Source organism: Mobula birostris, chromosome 3 (assembly GCF_030028105.1).
Source record: "Mobula birostris isolate sMobBir1 chromosome 3, sMobBir1.hap1, whole genome shotgun sequence".
Classification (NCBI taxonomy): Eukaryota; Metazoa; Chordata; class Chondrichthyes; order Myliobatiformes; family Myliobatidae; genus Mobula; species Mobula birostris.
In genome coordinates, this window is record NC_092372.1 from 59,139,182 (window position 1) to 59,157,727 (window position 18,546).

The following is an 18,546-nucleotide window of genomic DNA, read 5'->3' on the forward strand; positions in this document are numbered from 1 at the left end:
TGCACACATCTCCAGTTCTTGGAGAGGGGAATGGGCCTGAACTTTACTTTTTCCTTTCACTGGCTGGACTCATGCCCTCTGTTACAATGCTGGAATTATTGGCAGCCAGTGTTGCTTTTTGAAATATTTTCTTCTGTTTTGAGCTCTTATTTCACTGGCTCCTATCCGACGTGCCACTAACTTCTAAATCTTTATTCCGGCCTGTAATTTCTTGCAAAGTGAGTTAATTATAGGTTTCTAAATAATTATTCTTCATCCATTCCTTTATCCCAATGCACCTGCTTTCTACAAATTCACGTCCACTGCAGTCACATCTGTCATTCTCTCAGGAGTTCTCCATTTGGATCTTCTTGTCTTACATCATCTTCCCAATGCCATTTATTTTCCCACAATTGAAAATTTACTACTAACACCCAGTTTGGGTCAATTCTTTCTAGCTTAGATTCTTAAACTTTCTTTTTCTGAGTCATCATTTGTTCTCCTTTTTGACATTAAAATGTGCTGCAGTAAATCAAGTTGTTTTTGGGGTTTCTTAATCCATGTTACCGTTGAAGATAGTAAAGAAAGATGGAGTTGGGGAATACAGGAGGACAATATATTTTCCAAGGAATATTTGTGCCATAGCAAGAGAGTATGACATAAAAGATGAATGTTTCTGTTTATTCACTACACATTATGTTAATTTTTGACCTGAACTGGGTTATATGTAAGCCATATTTACCTATCTATGCGGTTATTTCTGGTTTGTTTATTGTTTGTGTTTCTGTCTGTGTGTTAATATGATTAAGCTGCAATGGGTTAAGAAAAATATCTGCTTACTTACTTGATGTTCTTTAACCAAACTGGCATTTAACTCACAGTTTCAATGCAGATAAGATTATGTTTTTAGTGGTAAGATATGAGTTTTACTCCTTCAGCTTTTACAGACCTTGAAAGTTTTAAGGAATCATCATTACAGTATGTATTACCTGGGTGAATATAATAGGCTTAATTTTTAATTTTAATTTTAATTTTTATGTAGTTTGCTCTTAAGGCTTTTTCTGCCAATGAAGACACCTCTCCTCAAGCAATTCTTGTTTAAACTTAATTTTTGCCTGCAGGGGGAGGGGGACTTTAACACTGTGGTGTTTCATTCATAGATATCTGCTAGCTATTAGCAGCAACTCAGAATTTCAGTAATAAACTGTTGCAAGATTATTTTTAAATGAACAGCATATTAACTTTTACTGAGGAGTTAACCATACTAGAAATTATTAAATTCACTATATGAAGGAACACCAGTCAATGAATCATAATTGTATCTGGATTTGAAGCCTTTGTTGCCATCAGTTGACAGAAGTAACACGTAGGCTCTGAAAGCTTTTCTTCAAGGAATAGCAGTTCGGGGTTTAGGTCAGAGGGATAAAAATATAGTACAGATCACCAATGTATTATCAGTGAAGAAGCAGCATTAAAGAAACAAATGGCTCTTTAGTTTTCAAAATCAGCTTACATTTTTATCTCACAGGCTTGAAGAGTAAATTTGGCAAATCAGGGTAGTTGAGAAAGGCTTGCATAGCCATTATAATATGAAACCCAGACTGTCACATGTAGGTGCTGTCATAAGCCACTAAGGCAGTAGCATGTCAGAGTTATCACTTTTGAGAAGAAAGAAAAACAAAAGGTCTCCATCTCACATCACCAGCTATAACTATTATCAGCCCAGCTACCATATCTCGAGCCGACCATTGGAAAGTAGTTCAACAGAATGGAAAGCTACAGTACATCAATAATACAAAGGAGTCACTTTTCAAGAATTGTCCCCTTAGACGTTCCTTGAAGATCTGTTGGTTAGCTACATTAGTCATACAGCAATGACATAGCTCCTTTGGTCCATTGTGTCCATGTTGTCTATCAAGTACAAATCTCTACATCTATACATCGAGTCATACATCATAGAAATAGGTTCTTTAGCTCACTGTATCTAAGTCTGAGAAATTATGGAAGCTACTTGTGTGAAGTGCCAAAGTTATTCACAGGATACTCCAGCTCTCAGGTATCTTAAATATAGATTTGTTGACAGTGTTCTTGCAAGTTTCTAATTTCCTCTCCAATAGCTACCAATCAAAGGTGATCAATATCGCTTCTACACAATCTCCAAACATATATTTCTGTGGTTTTCAGCGATTGCTCACCAAGAGTGACCTTTAAAAAACATCATCTATAATCGCAAAGTACAGGATTATAGGAAGGCTACAGGCTCAAACAGCAGAAAACTGATTAAGACAAAAATAAATGTTCCCTCAGCAGCTGTGGAATTATGCACTTAACAAGGATATTTACCACCCACCTTAGTTTTCATCCTTATTGTGTGAAGGTAATTTTAAATCAAGAAAAACAAACAGGATTTCCATCTTTTATATGCAAGTGTTTACAACATGTTTATTCTAAAGTTCAAGTCAGAACAGAAGCAGTTTTTGAATCATTATAGCCAGAGGGAAAAATAAATTAACTTCACATCTTCCACTTAAAGGCGGTTGGAAATAATGTTTGACAGATCAAAACTTCTTCTGTATGTACGTGCATGTATGCATGCATGAATAAACATTTTAAGGGGTGGGTATTTTCAGATAGATAATATATAAGAGCAGGGTAGACTGACAATCCATATAGCAATAATGTCTGTGCTTTTTAAAGAAAGTGAATTGTTGTAGATAAACATGAGCATCCAAATTTATATAGTTAGCACTGAAATAATGGAATAAAAATTGCTTTTGAGTAGTGGGTAACTGGTATGTTCTTTAACAAAGACAAACTTGCGTGGGTAAAGACACCAGAACTATTTTATTTATGAATTTATAAAATACCTTCAGCTTGACCACATTTTACTCTGGACACTCCAGCCAACCTAGAGCACGTGTGAGATGTTCACCAACATCACTTGCAGTTCTGGGTGAACTGTCCTCATGGCACGCTGGAGAATGAAGTTCTTTATTACATACACATGTAATAACACATCTTCCCCCTTTAAAGAAAAAACAACACAATACTTTGTCCCTATAAACCTTCAAGAAATAATAATGCTTTCCAACAAAGATATTTACATTAACCTCTATTGTAATGAGCAAATACAGTCCCTTATTCACTCAACAACTTGCAGTCAATCTCTGAGATAGTTTAATGATCCCTTTTGAACTGCTTCTTGTTTGCACAGATGTCTTGCTTTTACTTGCTGCATTAATACAAGTGTCCTTTTGAGAACTCTCATCTACAATTCTTTCACATCATTCTGCCAAGATTATATCTGTTTGTCTCTGTTCTTGTCTTTGCTGTGTGACCATAATTCACTCCACTTGCCTTATAATGGAGTCCTGGACTACATTCATGTGATCAGTGAGTCTTTGCATGAGTTCCAACAGATTATGTCTTCTGTTGGCTGCTTATCATAAGATAGCAACTCCTCCTGTTGGTTTGTGTTGAACTGTTGTTGTTGTTCTGACCTTAGGGATTGCATGGTCTCCCTACCTTCCTTTTTATTTTTCCTCTTCAACTTCAGAGAGAATCATGGAGATATTTTGAACCCTAGCTGCATGTTATGGAAGCAAGACTGGCGACTTCTTCATCATGATCACTCTGTTCAACACTGGCAGCCTGACTGTCATACTGGTATGGATGTCTATGGAAGGTAATGTTCTTGTGGTTCTTTTGCATAACCTCTCCAGATCTCTCGTAGATGCTTTTACAAGCTCCTTGAGTTACATTGGGTAAGCATCTGAGCCCCTCAGAGACATTTGTGTACACTTTATTGAGTGTTGCCTGGTCACCTTTGGTCTGTGAAGCCACTATGAAAACTCTTTCCACCAGGTTGAGCCTTTCACGTGCAGTCACACCCAATATTGTCTGTACTTGCTTTTCAACAATCAGAACCGCTACCTTTAGGTGTTGCCCCTTGTGCTTGAAGGTCACTGTACAGCCCCCTTTTAACTGAAATATTTTCTCCAGTATAGCCTGTCACTTTTAACTTCACTGGGTACATCCTGCTCTTTACTTTGAGAGTCTTGTACTCACCTACAGACAACAGATTTGACAGAGCTCTGGTGTCAAACTTGAATGGAGTTACTGTCTCATTCACAGTCACTGGAATGATACATTCTGTTTTACCAGCACCAGTTGTCTGTAGAGAATCCTCCATTTTCTCAGCAACCATGTGCACCTTTCTCTCGCTAGCTTTGCTGCACTTACCAAAATGACTCCTCTTCCCATAAATAATGTGGGATTTTTCATAAGCAGGACACTTCCATGGGATGTGTCTACCCTCCACATTTGCTGTTTGAGCCTACCCCTTTGCATTGTGGTAACTTAGTGAAACGCTGTGTGTTCTGTCCCTCTGTTTTCACAGCCTGCTCTGTTATTTCTGCTCTGTGCAGCTCTTTAGCTTGTGCTCGTGTGGTCTCCACTGCCTTACACATATTTACTGCCTTTCTAGTGACAATTTATTTTCCATAGAGCAGGCTTTCCCTAAGTCCATTATTTCAGATTCCATAGACTATTCTGTCTTTAACTTGTGATTCCCTCAAATCTCTAAACTCACAGGACTTGCTTAGTGCATGAAGCTCAGCTAACTATTGGTCAAAGCTGTTCACAAGAAAAGAATTTATATCTGTACACAGGAAAATTATTTATATCTTTCAAGCATGATATTTTTACTTGGGATAAAATACTCTTCATTTTTTTTCATCAGAGTGTCCAATGTCAAGTCTGTCTCACCAATTTGAGAGTTGTAATAGATATCCAAAGCATCTTCACCAATTATGTGTAGAAAGATAGATGCTTTCAGTTCTTCATCCATGCTTCTGGCTCTAATCACCACTAACTCGCTGTTTGAAGCTTTTCCAATTGTCAGCTGGATCGCTGGTAAACTGCATAACTATGGGAGGACTTAGGTTATCCATTACAGAATTTTTCGTGCTTCTCTCACCTTGTGTTCTTGGTGAATCCAATGAACTTTGACAGCTTCAAGACTCAAAGTGCTCTCTGGGCAGCAGCTTCTCTCTGTCGGAACCTACGTCTCGTTCTCAGCTGCTTGCGGTATTCAGGTACGCTTCGTATTTAGACCTCGCACCGACTTCAGACACCATGTTACAGAATGGCTTCAGCTCGACCACATTTTACTCCAGACACTCCAGCTCCTCAAGAACACCAGCATCACTTCCGTTTCCCGGCGAACTGTCCTCATGGCACACCGGAAACTGAAGTTCTTTATTATGTACACACATAATAGCACAGTACGTAATTATCATGGTCCTTTACTGTTTTAGAAGGGATCCCGAGGAAATTGTTTGGTGTTCCCATACCATTCTGTCATGCAGCCAGTCAATACACCCTCCACCACACATCTGTAAAAGATTGTCAAGATTTTTGATGACATGCCAAACCTCCACAAACCTCCTAATGAAGTAGAATGAAGGAAAATAAAGGGAAATTGAAGCAGCATTCTATATCCTAGAAAGGGATTCAGATTGTACTTACCCTTGCAAGCATAACAAGTGCTACACCTGCCCCTACACCTCCCCCCTCACTACCATTCATGGCCCCAAACAGTCCTTCCAGGTGAGGCGACACTTCATTACTGAGTCTGTTGAGGTCATATACTGTGTTTGATGCTCCCGGTGTGGCCTCCTGTATATCGGTGAGACCCAAAGTAGATTGGGAGATCATTTCACCGAGCACTTACTCTCCTTCCACCAGTAGAAGTGGGATCTCCCAGTGGCCACCCATTTTAATTCTACTTCCCATTCTGATATGTCAATCCATGGCCTTCTCTCCTGTTGTGATGAAGCCACACTCAGGTTGGAGGAACAACACCTTGTATTCTGTCTGGGAAGCCTCCAACCTGATGGCATGAACATCGATTTCTTGAACTTCCAGTAATGATCCCTGCCCCCTACCCGCTCCTTCACCAGTCCCCATCCCCTTTTCCCTCTCCCACCTCATCTCCTTGCTGGCCCATCACCTCCCTCTAGTGCTACTCCCCCTTTTCTTTCTTCCACGTTCTTCTATCCCACCTATCAGACTCTCCTTCTCCAGCCCTGTATCTCTTTCACCAATCAACCTCCCAGCTATTTACTTCATCCCCACCCACTCCCGTTTCACTTATCACCTGGCTTCTCTCTCACCTCCCCCATCTTTTAAATCTATTCCTCATCTTTTTGACTCCAGTCCTGCCAAAGGGTCTCGGCCCGAAACATCGACTGTACTTTTTTCCATAGATGCTGCCAGGCCTGCTGAGTTCCTTCAGCATTTTGTGTGTGCTGCTTGGATTTCCAGCATTTGCAGATTCCCTCTTGTTTGAGTCAGTTTATTGATTGATACTTTGATTAAGTACACGTAATTACATACTTTGAAGATGATCTCTTGCAGTATGTGGTGCAAAAATCTACTCACATTGCATAAGTTGTGTAAGCGTTCAAAGATCTTACTTCGTAAGAACTGATGATAAATTGGTGAGAGAAAGAATGTGTAGCATCAAGTATTTGGCATGTTAAAGTGTCTTGCTGACATGCAGAAACAAAGCTAAAACAGATGAGGGCCATGTAGTTGACAAAAAACATTACTTTCTGGAGTGGAAATCAGGAATGATTCAGAGTGGAAACCAGGAATGATTCAGAGTGCAGGAGTCACTGAGGTATTCCATGTTTTGCCAGCTTTTGAATCTAACTCAATTCCATAATAAGCTTGGAATTCCTATCCACATAAGACATGTTACAGAGGTAATCTCATTCATTCTGACTCGGGGACACTGTTCAAAAATAAGGGGTCATCTACTTAAGACAGATATGAAACAAAATTCTTTCAGAAGTTCATAAGGCTTTTGAACTCTATTCTTCAAAGGCAGCAAAGCAGAGTCTTTGAACAGCAGCAGTAGTAGATAGATTCTAGGTAAGCAAGGGGTTGAAAGATAGGACGGGAATGATGAGTTAAGGCTACAGGCAGATCAAGTGTGGTCTAATTAAATACAGGAAAAAGCTTCTGCTCTGAATTTGTTTGTATGCTCCCGTGTTAAAATATTCAATCTTCTAAAATTGTTAGTTTCATCCTCTTAAAATTCATGACTGTAAAATTCACGACTCTGTGATTTGATCTCTTAGCAATATTAGTAGCCCATTCTTGTCAGAAAGTTCTAAGATGTAAGGATAGTGCCCGATGATGTATTTTCTCCTGTGCTCATGGACTTCACAAGTTCTGGTAAAGAAAAACAGACTTTTAAAAAAAATCTTGCTTTATTGTGCTTGCATACGTTAGAAGGAGATCTTTCTTCTACATATATTTTCTTAAACTTTCTTCAAAATAGAATGATATTGTAAATTTTTATTTCAAATTAAATGCAATTTCATCTCTGTTTTCGAAGTGGGATCAATTTACTTAGGCACCTTCAGTGGGTCCCTGAGGAGAAAAATGATCATCTTCGAACGTGTATATCTAAACGTGGAGCTCCAGGGTAGGTGATTATAAGATGACTGTTGTGTGGATGGAATGACTTATTAGCAACGTTTCAGCTACAAATGTCAGAAATTTATGTCTGCATTGCGGATGAGGATGGTGGTTTCCTGTGACTTGTTCAGTGAAATTTTTCTGATTAGAATTATTTGGAGTTATTTGCAAATGGTCCATTCCTGATATTAAAATTGTTTATGTAATTTTATTAGGTTAATTAATTGTGATACTTTTGAATTGGTATGTGTTAATTTCTGCCCCAGAAGACGTTTATATTGTCTATATAAAGCAGTAGAATTTGTTTTAATGATCAAAAAAGGCTTTAAACTAAGTGAAAAATTCAAATTGTGGTATAATAACCTCAATTTGAAATTAAATTGCACTTTTCTGCAATTTTTAAAAATATCTCGAGGTACGTCATAGAATTGACACCCAGAAAAAGATAGACATATTAGGAAAGGTCAGCAAAAATGTGGATCGAAATTGAGAGAAGTGCTGGAAGGGTAAAATAAGTTGGAGAAACAAAAACCTTAGGGTAATTGTACAATTACATAGATCATAATGGTTAAGTCAGGGTCATCAAAGAAGGGTTTAAAGAAAAGGAACACAAATTTGGACAGTGATGCTGAGACTTATGAATATTACCAAGCGTTTAAGAAAGTGATAGAAATGAAATCTGATCTTTACATTTTAAACTGAAAGAGAAAAACAAAGTGCAGGTCAACAAGGCTAGGTGTAAAGGTTCAGCAAGGGATGAGAAGGACAATCTCCTTGTGAAAGTGCTACACTTAAAAGGTTATGGAGTATGGGCAGTCGTGAGAGATCATTGAATAAGCATGTGGATGTGGACAAAACCACAGAAGAGGTTGCATGAGTGGAAGTACATAGACTGTGGAATGGAAAAGTGCTGGGAAGCGAACTGAAGAGCCCACAAAGCTTGCAAACTTCCTGCTTCACCCTGTGCCAGAAGCCAGGGATAGATGATGAAATCAGTTCAGGAGCTGTTCAGAATCAGTTCATAATGGGCTAAATATAGTAGTAGTAGTAGTCATACTTTATTGATCCCGAGGGAAATTGGGTTTCGTTACAGTTGCACCAACTAAGAATGGAGTATAGATATAGCAATATAAAACCATAAATAATTAAATAATAGTATGTAAAATATGCCGGGAAATAAGTCCAGGACCAGCCTATCGGCTCAGGGTACCTGACCCTCCAAGGGAGGAGTTGTAAAGTTTGATGGCCACAGGCAGGAATGAATTCCTATGACGCTCTGTGCTGCATCTCGGTGGAATGAGTCTCTGGCTGAATGTACTCCTGTGCCCAACCAGTACATTATGTAGTGGATGGGAGACATTGACCAAGATGGCATTCAACTTGGACAGCATCCTCTTTTCAGACACCACTGTGAGAGAGTCCAGTTCCATCCCCACAACATCACTGGCCTTACGGATGAGTTTGTTGATTCTGTTAGTGTCTGCTACCCTCAGCCTGCGGCCCCAGCACACAACAGCAAACATGATAGCACTGGCCACCACAGACTCGTAGAACATGACTGATATATGACTGGAATTTATGAGCCTCTGCTGCTGACTTTGAGAAGTAGCATTCCACCTTAGTGATTCTTCTGGAAACTTTTACCGGATGGCTTTTAGATTGGGTGGAAGAATCTTGGACTGAGTTCCCTATCAGGAATTACATCTCATTATGTACAGTTCCTGACACACTGGATAAAGTATATGGGCCGTGACGCATAAACAATCTGAACTTTCAGTGCACACAAACTCATTATTGCTTTATGGTGCTAAATGGTCTTTATAATCACACCGGCTCGTTTTACTCTGCCTCTGAAATCTATTCTAGACAGAAACATAGAGTATGACGTTAGGATTCTTGATAACCAATGGTACATTATTAGCCTTTGGGGACAGAAGAGACAACAGATTTTAGAAAGTGGAGCAGAAGAAACAAATTGCTGGAGAAACTCAGATGGGTCAAGCAGCATCTGTGGGGGCAGAGGGATAGTTGACATTTTAGGGTCAAAATGTAGGGCCATTACACAGAAAGGGCACCACAGTAACATAGTGGTTAGCGAGACGTGACTACAGCTCGGAGTGTCCGAGTTCAGCGTTCATCTCTGATGTTGTCTGTAAGGTGTTTGTACATTCTCCCTGTGACCATATGGTGTGTCCTCTGGGTATTCCTGTTTCCTCCCCCAGTCCAAAGACGTACCGATTAGTAGTTCAATTGCTCATTGTAAATTTCCTTTGATTAGGCCAGGGTTAAATAGGTGGGTTGCTGTGTGGTGCAGTTCGTTGGCCCAGAAGGGCCTGTTCCATGCTGTAGATCTAAAAAATAAATAAAAAATCAACCATTCCTTTGTCTCCACAGAATTCGCTTGACCCTCTGAGTTCTTCCAGCAGTGTGTATATTTGCCTATTTTACAATATGGTTTGAGTACAGAACTAAAATTCTTGCTCTAATATATAAGGTCTAGGTGAGACCACAGCTGGAATATTGTGGTCAGGTTTTGTCTTCTTATTTAAAAAAAAGTATGTACTTGCCATGAAGGGAGAACAGAGAAGATCTACTGGACACTTACCAGGTGTGTGTTTGTTATATAAGAACATATTAAGTAGTCCAGTCTGTTTTGACTAGAGATTAGAAGAATCAGAGGAGATCTCGTTGAACTACATATAAAAAAAATCATACAAGGTTTGTGGGGATAGATACAGGGAAAATAATTCCTTAGAGTTAGGAGTCCTGGACCAGGAATCACAGTTTCAGAATAAGAGATAGTCCATTTAGTACTGAAAAGAGGAAAACTTTTTCACCAGAGGATCGTGAATTGTTGGAAGTCATGAAAATGATTGATGTGTGAGATACTGTGTAACCACAGTGCAAAGTATCAAGCTTAAGTAGCTATAACTTCTTACGCGGCAAAAGCAGGATGGGATATTCTGCAGTTGCCTGAAGAGTGCTGCTTTGACAGCTGTCATGAAGCACAACACCATCCAAGATAAAACAGCCCACTTGATACTTAATTCACTCACTGGCATACCAGTGTATTATGACTGCAGACCACACACCTACCAAATGACCAGCCAAGGCGTTTTCATGATCACAAGGTTGTGGAAAAGGACAAAGTTTCAGCTGTGCTAGTTGTGCCTATATTCCATAAATTAGAAATAACTGGCAGAAGAAGGAAAGGCAGAAGAACTTAATAGAATATGCTATGAGCACTGTGAAATTGTTTACTTTTAAAGGATATAAAGTGCATTGGCACCCAAAATGAACAAGGATATAAAGAAATACAGTAGCTGATATGCTATTGTGTCCCTATCATGATCCCTTCCTTCTTCTTCCCCAGCAGTAGCCCTTTCATGGTGTCAATTGTAATATAACTTAGTGTTACTTCTCCAAAGGCATCAGAAGGCATTGTTGCAACAGTACTCAAGAGCCTGTGTGCCCTGCGTTCAGCCCCCTTTAGTAGCACATGGAAGTCCAGTTGCAAAGTTTTGTGTTCCTTTCCCAAATGATGTTTTCTCAATATAAATGATGCTTTGAGTGATCATTATTGTAATAATAACTAATTTTATCATCAGTTTCAATTAACAGAGAATTATTTGAGAAAGTCAAGAGTTATTGGCTGCTGCTGGAATTAACTGTTGAAAGACCACACATGAGCTTCTGCATATTCATACCCATTTCAGATGTTTCACTTCAAAGATCATGCCAATTAGAAAAAGGAAGACTCAGTAAATATATATACCATTTTCTGTCCGGTCTCTGTCCAGGTAATGTCTGAACCTACATCATATTATTGAAAGAATTCAGTAAGAGAGTAATTGAAAAAATAACAGCACTTCTGAACAACAAAACTCCAGGCCTTCTTTTGTCAATCAATACATGGAGTCAGACTATTACTTGCCTTGAGCAATATCAGTTTGGTTGGTAATGTGAAAATTTTTAATGAAGTCACCCATCTTCATTGCTGTAACTGAATGAATATTTTAAGAGGTAACAATCAAAATAAATACTTACTACATAAATACTAAAACTAGGATTGTGTTATTCACCTTTCTTTCATGATCTCAGTGCTCATTAAGAATATACGCCCTGTTGTGAGAACATGTTGAGCAGACATACACGTAGTGTTATTGAGAATTATATTTTAAGTCAAATATCTTACTCAATCCTCGTCAGGATAAAAAAAAACTCACTTAGAATTAGAACTATCCTAAATGGAGTTGATATAAACTTTATGGCTGTGACACTTTCTCTACAAACAGAATATGAGCTCATTCATTCAGACCACATCATAAACAAACAGATGTTTAAGTAGGCGCAGATTCTTTCATGCCGTTATTTTTGCATCATTTTTCCGATTCTTTTTTTAGATTGAACATAATATTAGGGAGCTGCCTCGAAATATTCTCTGAGTCTGAATCAATTTGAATTGTGTAGGTTTTGGATTTCTTCTCAGATAGGAATAGTGGATCTCATTTACAGTCAATGATACTTGATTGATAAGAAATGTAACAGTGTACCATGAAAATACTGAGATAAAGTCTCCCGTTCCTTTCATCCATCCAGCAAACACCCTAATGCTAATTAATTGGTTGTGCATCATGCAATTCTGTGAATTTCAAGTTTACTATGCAGGAAGGGTAAATGTCAGATAGGTCATTTTTTTCATGCTGGTGCCAAATTTGTTCATATTCAACTACTTTCTAGGATTTATTCATTTTGGTAATTTTATTTTGAGAGCTTCAGACATGGAATTCATAACATTTCACAGTGAGGACATTGTAAATAAAAGATAGGCTATCTATTTGTTTCGATGGTTATTCTTGATATGAAATTTAGATTTGTCATTTAGCTGCCTTTCTACTTATTTTCCCTGGTTTAAATCAAATGAGGGGGAGATTACTGGGCTAGGCACCAATTGAGCCTGAAATAGATGATGAAAGTCCAGCATCATTTTGAACTTCAATGCCGATTAACACTTTCTTAGCTTGCTGTGAACAACAGATAGGTGTTAAAATGATGTCTGTGGCCTTTGGTGCCAAGCCACAAGGCCCTCTGAGCTAATATAGTCCTTGTGATGGGGTCCTGAATTACCCCTGTGAACTGTACTTGTTTACCCCTATTAACTGTGCTTTGGAAAAGAGATAGAGAGAGTTATTTAACACGAACTTGTTTTTAAAAGAGAGAGAGAGAGATGAAGACTGTTCACAGGTTGTTTATACTTTCTTCAAGGTCATCACCTGCTTGTATTTCTTACACAGACAAAGGAAGGAGGAATTAATTTGAGTGACAGTTGATGCTCAGCACGGGAAGATAAAATAGGAGGTCAGATGATAGACCTCAGACACATGTTTTGGACACTGAATGAGCTTTGTTGGGCCCGCAGAAAAAGTGGGTTTTTGGAGGATCGATCAGGCAGATCGATCAGTGGCTCTTGCAGTGAAAAGGAAAGGGGTTGACTGGTGGAGAGTTGTCCATGTGTCCAACCTCGCCTGGGTGATAGCTCCACCACAGAAAACCAGTCCCCTTTGTTGTGGGCACAGTCGGTGACTTTTAAAGGATTTCGGAGGACAATGAGAAGATCGACGGCGTCAGCTCACCTGAAGACTCAAATCTCTCCCTCTCTCTCTCTCTCCATCACTACTCAACTCAACACTATGAACTGAACTGGACTTTACTCATCATCGTAAGACTGTATCTTTTTACCCCTAGACTTAAAGAAGCTTGACTTTCATATACTTCCATACCTACTGATTTACTTACTTATATATAATCATTGCTAACCTGTTTGATATATCTACATTTATATTACTGTATTGCGTAGTTACTAATAAATATTATTACTTAATAGCAATACTGGACTCCAAAGTGGTTTCCATCTCTGCTGGTTCTTTATTCCTGTCACGGGGTACGTGACAATCCTCCAGCACTTTTTCTTCTTCTAAGCCTACCTCTTCAATCAAGCTTTCAGTGATTTGTCTAATTTTCCCTGTATGTAGCCCAATATCAAGTTTAATCTGACAACACTCCTACAAAGTGTCTTGGGAACATTTTCCTAAATTATGAGTGCCAAAAACATAAGTAGTAGTTATCACCCAACTATAAGATTGGGTTAGTGGTCCATGACTGCACCGATAATTATTTTCATTGAAATTAATCCACATTTCCATTTTACTTTACTGAAAATGCAAATTAGAAATATATTACATCTCTCAGGAGAAGTCCCATTCTGCTTCAATTGGAATGAAACTCAAGAGATTCTGCAGATGCTAAAAATATTAAGCAACACACACAAACTTGTAGAGGAACTCAACAACTCAGGCACCATCGATAGAGGAAGTCCTGAAGAAGGGTTTGGCTCTGAAATGTCAACTGTTAACGAACTGTGATTGTCCCTCCATAGACAATACTTGATACATTGAGTTCCTCGAGCATTTTGGGAATTAAATGCTGATTATTTTTCTTTTGCAATTGCTAAACATTATAATTTTCAAGATGGCACACTCACAGAGAATTGAGTAATGGGCAGGATTGTCAATGGGATTGTCAATAGAAGAATTGCTTCCTGAATATTAACTGAAAATTGTTGCCAACTCTGGGGTAAATAAATAGACCTTCAGGTTAATAATCCAGTTAAAGAAAGGAAATATATTAAATAAATTCATTCTGATGAAGTTGTGGTGAAGAATCTTCAAAGTGAAACATCAACTTTGTTTCTTTTGAGATTCTGCCTGAAATCTGCTTTGTCAATATTTGTTTTGCTTTCAGATTTCCAGCATCTACAGTTCTTTAACTTTTGAATATTTATTGTTCAGCACTAAATTTGCTGAAATGTACGATAATGTAATGGGTGGTTGGGGGAGTGGGTAGTGTGGATAAGCTCCCTCTGCTTATTAAATGCTCCCAACATTGTGCATCTCAAATAGCCTTTGACCAAGTCCACCTCCTGGCCTCCACGTGGCTTAGCTACTAAGCCTTATGGAACTACTTCTACTGACAGGAGAAGGGCCAAAGGCAGGTTACTGACATCTTAAAACCAGTCCTTTCAGGCAGATGGAGCTTATCAGCTGTGGTTAGCAGGTCATCCAGGTGAAGGAAAATTCTGATCTCAAACCTCTGCTGCCTTGCAGTCATACTCACTCACTGGGAGGGGTTTGGGAGTAAACCCTGAGGAAAAATCCAGAGCTAGAGTCCCAAAGGTGGTCCTAATTTGAGTTTAATTCTCACTGGTAACTCCTGCGATGGCACTGGTGCTAAACTGTATTGGTCTCTGCTGTTTCTTTGGATTTATCAGCTGTGTGGAAAGGGGGAGTCTGCTACATGGACAACAGCTTGCTCTCCATATCATCCTTCCCTGGCTTGTGTATCATGTAGACAGCTAGGATGCCGCATCTATGGTCAACCTCGACCTACGGGGTGCCTCAAGATAGTAAATTTTACATTTGAAAAAAAAGCTCTACTCTGTAAAAATATTCCTTCAACATCTGTCTTCACTTGCATACTACTTCATGAAGCGCATCTTAGTCAGCTGTGCGGAAAATTGAAATAACTTCATTTCTGTGAATATTTGTTGATACGAATCAAGGTTACTGTCTACAACTGACTGACATTCTATTTGATATTTCAGCTTAGGTCAAAATTCCTTAAACCTATCTCAGTTTGCTATTTACACTGTTCAAAAGGTCCAATTAGAAACAGAAATGTCAGTGTTGATTAAATGAATACCATCTAGCATTCAACTAATTGAGCCATTTCAAATATTTGATAAGCCAACTCTGACAGCAGAAAGCTATTTATATTGAAAGTTAATGCGCTGAAGCAATGTCAATTTCTCAGCAAAGAACAAAGAGTACTGGAAAGCAAATAAAAGTAAGCACAAGTATCCCTTCAGACAAATGATACCAATAACACAGATGGCACATTTTTCAAGATTCTTCACATCGTTTGTAGCCACAGAATATTTGGAAGAATTTTTTCACGTTTCTAAGCTTTTCATCGGAATAGTGCGATTTCCTTTCAAAACTCAACAGTCTTAATAAAACCTGCATGAGTGATTCTCTTGAAGATGAATGAGTCTTCTAAGTTATTGATCAGTTCCAGATTCTCCTATACTTTCACCTCGCTCGCTTTTGCCTCCTCTTGGTCCACACATCTACACGCACTGTACCTCCTGTACCAAATAAAGCGACCACTGAGTCTATGTTTGTTCATATGTTCACGGTCTTCTGCTGCTGTAGCCTATCCACTTCAAGGTTCGACGTGATGTGGTGTTCAGACACACTCTTCTGCACATTGTTGTTGCAATGTGTGGTTATCTGAGTTACTGTCGCTTTCCTGTCAACTTGAAACAGTCCAGCCATTCTCTGATCTCTCTCATTAAAAAGATGTTTTCACCTACAGAACTGTCACTCATCAGATGTTTTTTGCTTCTCGCAGCATTCTCTCTAGAGACTGTTGTGCATGAGAATCCCAGGCCATCAGCAGTTTCTGAGATAATCAAACCACCCCATGTGGCACCAACTATCATTCCATGGCCAAAACCACGCGGATGATGTGCTGTAGCTGCATGATGTGGGAGCTGGGGGACCCCATTGTGGTTCCTGGTGACCACATCTGCAGCAAGTGTTGGCTGCTTGAGGAACTCAGGCTCAAAGTTGATGACCTGGAATCTGAGCTTCAAACACTGCGGCATATCAGGGAGAGGGAGAGTTAGCTAGATTCTCTGTTCCGGGAGGTAGTCACACCCATTAGATTAGCTGCCTCAAATTCAGATTGTGGTCAGGGACAAGAGCGTGTGACTGCGAGTGAGGCTGGTAGTGGGATCCAAGAGACAGTGCTAGAGGAGCTTCAACACTTGAGCTTGTCCAACAGGTTTGAGATTTTTGCTCCCTGTGTGGATGGCAGTGGCAGCTGTAGGAAGGATGAGTAACCTAAATGTGCCACCATACTTCAGAGAGCCATTCGAGAGGGGGCAGAGAAGAGAAATGTATTGGTAATTGAGGATAATATAGTCAGTGGAATAGACAGAGTTAACTGTCATGAGGATATAGCATCTCAAAATCTGTGTTGCCTGCCTTGTGCCTGGGTTTGTGACATCTTATCTGACCTGTAGAAGAAGGTCGAGAGGAGAGAGTGCAGCGTGCTGCGCGTGCACAACCCTCTGGTGAAAATGATATTGTATCTGTTAAATAGGGGCCGCGGACAATTCTGATTTGATGGAGACAGGCGTGAAAGCACAGAGGAACATCTGGAGAAATTTCTGAAATGCCTGTTTGCTGCTGTTGTTACTGTGTGATCGAGAATCTTCCAGAAGGAAGGCCTCAAAATCCCCGGCTTTGCCCGCTGTTGGCGACCGAGATTGAGGTCAAATCACTCGGACAGAGATGGTGCTTGGCACTCAGTATCGGAGAGTTGATCGGAGGCTCGAAGTTTTTGGACGACTCAGAGTCGGACTGTGCTCGGGCATGGCAGGGAGAGTTTTTCTTCCTTCTCCCGTCTGCGTGAGATGTGGGACATTTGAGAGACTTTGAACTTTTTACTGTGCTCATGGACTGTTCTTCATCAAGTTATGATATTGTTGCAGTGTTGTAACTATATGTTATAATTATGTGGTTTTGTTAGTTTTTTCAGTCTTGGTCTGTCCTGTGTTTTGTGATATCACACCGGAGGAAATATTGTATCATTTCTTAATGCATGCATTACTAAATGACAATAAAAGAGGACTGCGTGTCTTCATAATCTAAATTTGCAATGGGAGGGGAAATATCCAGCTGTTGTGGTCCATCTGGTACCAACAACATAGGTAGAATGAGGAAAGAGGTTCTGCTGAAGGGAATTTGAGCAGGTAGGGACTAATTAAAAAGCAGAACCAAAAAGGTAGTAAAGAAACATGGTTGCAGGATGGAGAGGACTGGAAATTTAATATTCAAGGATATCAGGTAATATGGAAGGACAGGGAGGAAGGTAAGCGAGATAGGGTAGCACTCTTAATTAAAGATGAAATCAGGGTGATAGTGAGAGACGATATAAGATCTAAGGAGCAGAATGCTGAATCCATCTGGGTAGAGATCAGGAATAGTAAAGGGAAAATATTTCTGGTGGGAGTTGTCTATTGGTCACCAAATAATAACATTACAATGGCACAGGCTATAAATAAGGAAACAGAATGGAACAGCAGTTATCATCGGAGATTTTAACTTGCACATAGATTGGGTGAATCAAGTTGGTTGAGGCAGTCTTGAGGAGGACTTCATAGAATGCATCCGTGATAGCTTTCTTGAACAGCATGTTATTGAACCTACAAGGGAACATGTTATCTTAGATCTGGTCCTGCGCAATGACTCAGGTAAAATTAGTGATCTTGTTGTTAGGGATCCACTTGGAAAGAGTGATCATGGTATGACTAAGTTTTGCACACAAATGGAGGCTGCAATAGTTCGATCTAAAACCAATGTATTATGCCTAAACAATGGAGACTACAATGGGATGAGGGAGGATTTGGTTAGTGTAGACTGGGAACACAGGTCATATGGTGGGATGGTTGAGGAACAGTGGAAGACTTACAACAAGATTTTTCACGGTGCTCAACAGAAGTATATTCCAGTTAAAAGCAAGGAAGTAAGGGTGGGGAGAGCCAGTCTCGAATAACTAAGGAAATAAAAGAAAGCATCAAACTAAAGGCTTGGACGTGCAAAGTCTCCAAGAGTTGTGGGAAGCTAGAAGACTGGAAAAACTTAAAAAAAAACAGCAAAGAACCACAAAGCAAACATTAAAGAAAGGGAAGATAGATTATGAAAATAAACTAGCACAAAATATAAAAACAGATAGTAAAAGTTTTTATAATTATATAAAGTGGAAAAGGGTGGCTAAAGTGAATGTAGGTCCCTTGGAGGACGAGAAGAGGGAATTGATATTAGGTAAAGAGGAAATGGCCGAGGCTTTGAATGACTATTTTGAGTTGGAGGACACGTCTAACATGCTATGGATGTTGAGAGATGTTATGGATGCAGTGGGAGGTGAGGACCTCAATACAATAGCTATCAC

The 18,546-nt window shown here is 39.4% G+C and overlaps 1 protein-coding gene across 1 annotated transcript in view; it reads left to right on the plus strand.

Moving 5' to 3' along the window:
• Positions 1–3,603: 3,603 nt before the first annotated feature.
• nmu (neuromedin U) overlaps positions 3,604–18,546 on the plus strand; it is a 45,865-nt gene continuing 30,922 nt past the window's right edge. The window contains exons 1-2 of the mRNA XM_072251829.1: positions 3,604–3,664; positions 7,388–7,477. Coding sequence (XP_072107930.1) covers positions 3,604–3,664; positions 7,388–7,477 — 151 coding nt within the window. The remainder of the gene's footprint in view (positions 3,665–7,387; positions 7,478–18,546) is intronic.